The sequence below is a fragment of the Rhinopithecus bieti genome, unplaced genomic scaffold, assembly GCF_001698545.2.
Source record: "Rhinopithecus bieti isolate Rb0 unplaced genomic scaffold, ASM169854v2 scaffold_1014, whole genome shotgun sequence".
In the NCBI taxonomy this organism is placed as follows: domain Eukaryota; kingdom Metazoa; phylum Chordata; class Mammalia; order Primates; family Cercopithecidae; genus Rhinopithecus; species Rhinopithecus bieti.
The window spans coordinates 2426846-2431336 of record NW_016803499.1 but is presented as its reverse complement, the minus strand read 5'-3'; the positions used below and the strand labels follow the sequence as shown (position 1 = coordinate 2431336).

The following is a 4491-nucleotide window of genomic DNA, read 5'->3' as shown; positions in this document are numbered from 1 at the left end:
CCCTTCTCCTGCCTCAGCCTCCCAAGTAGCTGGGACTACAGGCGCCCGCCACCTCCCCCGGGGAGTTTTTTGTATTTTTTAGTAGAGATGGGGTTTCACCGTGTTAGCCAGGATGGTCGTGATCTCCTGACCTCGTGATCACCCGTCTCGGCCTCCCAAAGTGCTGGGATTACAGGCTTAAGCCACCGCGCCCGGCCCTTCACATATTATTCTACATTTTTCAAGAGATTAAAAAAATTTTTCAACCCATAATCAAAACCTCACTTTAATATCTCAAAAAGATGGAACTGGCTGGACGTGGTGGCTCATGCCTGTAATCCCAGCATTTTGGGAGGCTGAGGCAGGCGGATCACGAGGTCAGGAGATCGAGACCATCCTGGTTAACATAGCGAAACCCCGTCTCTACTAAAAATACAAAAAATTAGCCAGGCATGGTGGTGCATGCCTGTAGTCCCAGCTACTCGGGAGGCTGAGGCAGGAAAATTGCTTGAACTCAGGAGGCGGAAGTTGCAGTGAGCCGAGATCATGCCACTGCACTCCAGCCTGGGTGACAGAGCAAGATTCTGTCTTAAAAAAAAAAAAAAGTAACCTTTCTTTATTTGTGATTTCTACTTTAGGGGATGGAATTTTAGCAGGGGTGATAGAAGGTGTTTTATTGTGCATAATTTACAGAGAAAGAAAATCCCCAAAAGCACCAATTTCATCAGGAAATGAAATCACCTACATTTGTGATGAGCAAACAACATCACACATATTCCTCCGCCATCTCAAACCTGCGTGACATGCATCTATCCTTCCTCCACCTCCCAGTAGGTGGCCCATCCCCACGCTGCCACCCAGGCAGCCTCGACGCCACAGGCCCATAGCAAACACTGGCTCCCAGGACCCTCCCTGCTGCCGCCACTCCTCTGAGGGTAGGACACTGAGGGGTGCAGGTGCCAACCGTGAGCACACAGGACAGGACATGAGCACAGACATTAGTGCAAAGACTGGCTCCCAGCACCCTCCCTGCTGCCATCACTCCTCCAGGGCTAGGATACTGAGGGGTGCAGGTGCTGACAGTGAGCACACAGGACAAGAAGTGAGCACAGACATTAGTGCAAAGACTGGCTCCCGGCAGCCTGCCTGCTGCCATCACTCCTCCGGGGCTAGGATATCGAGGGGTGCAGGTGCTGACAGTGAGCACACAGGACAGGACATGAGCACAGATACTACAGCAAAGTGTACACGGGAGAACCAAAGAGCTTAGAAGTGTTGGGCTGGGAGGAAAAGGCCCTCTCAAACGGAATGAACCCGCCACCGCCCTACTTCTCCAGTCGACTGGCATCCTCTCTCACAAGGAGAAGGTGAAAGGTGAAATGGACGGAAAGCACTAGGAGGATGCCAGTTTTTTCAATGTTTATTTTCAAGCTATGTTTCTCCCATTGCCACTACTAGAAAGATAACAGGACCAGACAGAAAGACACCCAGGAAAATGTTTGCTTGTTTTTTTTTTTTTTTTTTGAGATGCAGTCTTGCTCTACCACTGAGGCTGCAGTGCAGTGGAGTGGCCATGGCTCACTGCAACCTCCACCTCCCAGGTTCAAGAGATTGTCCTGCCTCAGCCTCCCAAGTAGCTGGGATTACAGGTGCCCGCCACCATGCCCAGCTAATTTTTGTATTTTTAGTAGAGATGAGGTTTCACCATGTGGGCCAGGCTGGTCTTGAACTCCTATCCTCAACTGATCTGCCTACCTTGGCCTCCCAAAGTGCTGGGATTGCAGGCGTAAGACACTGCATCCAGCTGGAAAATGTTTTATTTACAATTCCTCACACCTACTAACCAAGTGCTCTGAAGACAGCTGAGTCTCTGTTAAATGCTAAGTATAATTCTCTATCAAAAATAGGCAGCCCTGGCCAGGTGAAGTGGTTCATACCTGTAATCCAGCACTTTGTGAGGCTGAGGTGAGTGGATCACTTAAGGTCAGGAGTTCGAGACCAGCCTGGCCCACATGGCGAAACCCCGTCTCTACTAAAAATTAAAAAATTAGCTGGGTGTGGTGGCACATGCCTGTGGTCCCAGCTACTTGAGAGGGTGAGGTGAACCCAGGAGGCAGAGGCTGCAGTGAGCAAAGACAGCGCCACTGCACTCTAGCCTGGGTGACAGAGCGAGACTCCATCTCAAAAAAAAAAAAAAAAAGGTCAAGTGTGGTGGCTCACACCTGTAATCCCAGCACTTTGAGAGGCCAAGGCGGGCAGATCACCTGAGGTCAGGAGTTCAAGACCAGCATGACCAATATGATGAAACCCCATCTCAACTAAAAATAGAAAAATTAGCCAGGCATGGTGACACGCAGCTGTAGTCCCAGCTACTCGGGAGGTTGAGGCAGGAGAATCGCTTGAACCCGGGAGGCGGAGGTTGCAGTGAGCCGAGATTATACCACTGCACTCCAGCCTGGGCAATGAGAGCAAAACTCCGTCTCAAAAAAAAAACAAAAAAGGCAGCCCCATTTTTTAAATTATTAAAGGAATCGACAGAAGCAAGAGAAGAGCAAGAGGAATGTAGATAAATCTGCTCCTTCAAAAGACTGCGGATCAGAAGCCCACGCCTCACGCGGACCCTGGCCAGGACACCTACAAAGACCTGGTCGATGTCCTTCCTGATGTCAGCAACAATCTGGGCGCTGTCGCTCCGTGCTACAACCGCATCCAGGCAGTGCTGCTGAATGGACTCCAGGAGGCGGGCGGGGTGCCCCAGGCGCAGGATCCGCTGCTTACACAGAGCTAGGCGCTCCACCAGATTGTCCACGGCGATGTTGGAGGGGGCGCAGCACAGAACCTGGGAACCACAAGTTAGGATTTGGTCATTTACTTTGTAATTAAACCACTGACATTGACACTAAAACAACAAAAAGCCTTAAAGGGAGAGAGAAGGGCAGGGCAGGCACACACGTGCACTCAATCAAACCTTGCACTCATTTTCCAAACCCACGTGTGATCTGATTCTTCCGGAACGCCAAGGCAAGAACCCGGGATACAGAAAGCCCTCTGTCCTTGTGAAAAGGAAGGGGATCTAATTGAGCTGGTTAACATAAGCCGCCCACAGACAGCAAACTGAGAGAGCACCCTATAACACACAGAGCTGTAAACATCCACCCCAGACACTGCCATGAGGTCAGAGCCCCACAGCCTGCCTGTCTGTATGCTTTCCCAGAGGTCTGAGCAGCGGAGCACTGAAGAAGCGAGCCACTCCCCATCACACGCCCTGCGAGGGGGACAAGGGAACTTCCCATTTCAAATGGACTCAGAGTTGTCTCCTGAACCTCCACTATATTTTTCTTTCTTTCTTTCTTTTTTCTTTTCTTTCTTTCTTTTTTTTTTTTTGAGACAAGGTCTTGCTGTATGGCCCAGGCTGGAGTGCAGTGGCAGGATCATGGAGAAATCGGCTCAAGAGTCCCAGACAGTTGTTTTTGGATCAAGTGAAATTGACCATCTGCTGTTAAAGCTTCAAACTTATTTATGTGAGTTCCTTCCTCAGAAAAGGACATTTAGGCCTCTCAAAAAAGTATCAAAGATCTGAAAATCACCAGACCACTACAGGTGCGTCCTTGCCCTCCCTAGTTCCTGTTTTTTACACATTGCTACATTTCTTCCCTGCTATATAAACCCCTAGTTTTAGTCCATCAGCGAGATGAGTTTCAGGACAGGTTACCATCTCCTCGGCTGCACCATCTGATTAAAGCCTCTTCCTTGGCAATACTCATCCTCAGTAACTGGCTTTCTGTGTGGCGAGCAGCAAGACCTAGACCACGCTCCTGGTGTTTCATGACTTCCTGGGCTCAAGCTATCTTCCTGGCTCAGCCTCCCAAGTAGCTAAGACTGTAGGCATGTATCACCATGCCCAGCTAATTTTTTCTATTTTTTGTAGAGAATGGGTCTTGCTATGTTGCCCAGGCTGACCTCAAACTCCTGGCTTCAAGTGATCCTCCCACCTTGGCCTCCCAAAGTGCTAGGATAACAGACATGAGCCACCGCACCTGGCCACAGCTCCACTATTAAAAGTGAGATGTTGGCCAGGTGCGGTGGCTCGTGCCTGTAATCCCAGCACTTTGGGAGGCCAAGGCATGAGGTCAGGAGTTCAAGACCACCCTCGACAACATAGTGAGACCCCCCCCACCTCTGGGGGCGGGGGGGAAGAGTAGGTGGTAACCAGCAGAGGAGGCAGAGAGTCCCTACAGACCCTTAAGCTCAAGACAAACAGCAGCTCAGGAAGGAGGCTCAGACACCCACTCCCTACGCCTGGCATCACCTCCCAAGGCACATCTCCATAGAAGCAAGCACACAGGTGTGTCTTGGCTCACTTTTAGTGAATAGTCGGCACCCAATTAAAACCATCAATCTGCTCCCTTCCAATAAGTCATCTTTTCTTACCAGTTTTCAAACATGTGCAAAGACACTCACTCATAGGAAAACCACTGGACATAATCTTTTTTTTTTTTTTTTTTTTTTTGG

The 4491-nt window shown here is 49.8% G+C and overlaps 1 protein-coding gene across 1 annotated transcript in view; it reads right to left on the bottom strand.

Moving 5' to 3' along the window:
- Positions 1-4491, bottom strand: part of IGHMBP2 (immunoglobulin mu DNA binding protein 2) — a 39807-nt gene that overhangs the window by 24586 nt on the left and 10730 nt on the right. The window contains exon 6 of the mRNA XM_017886813.1: positions 2618-2818. Within this exon, the coding sequence (XP_017742302.1) occupies positions 2618-2818 (201 nt within the window). The remainder of the gene's footprint in view (positions 1-2617; positions 2819-4491) is intronic.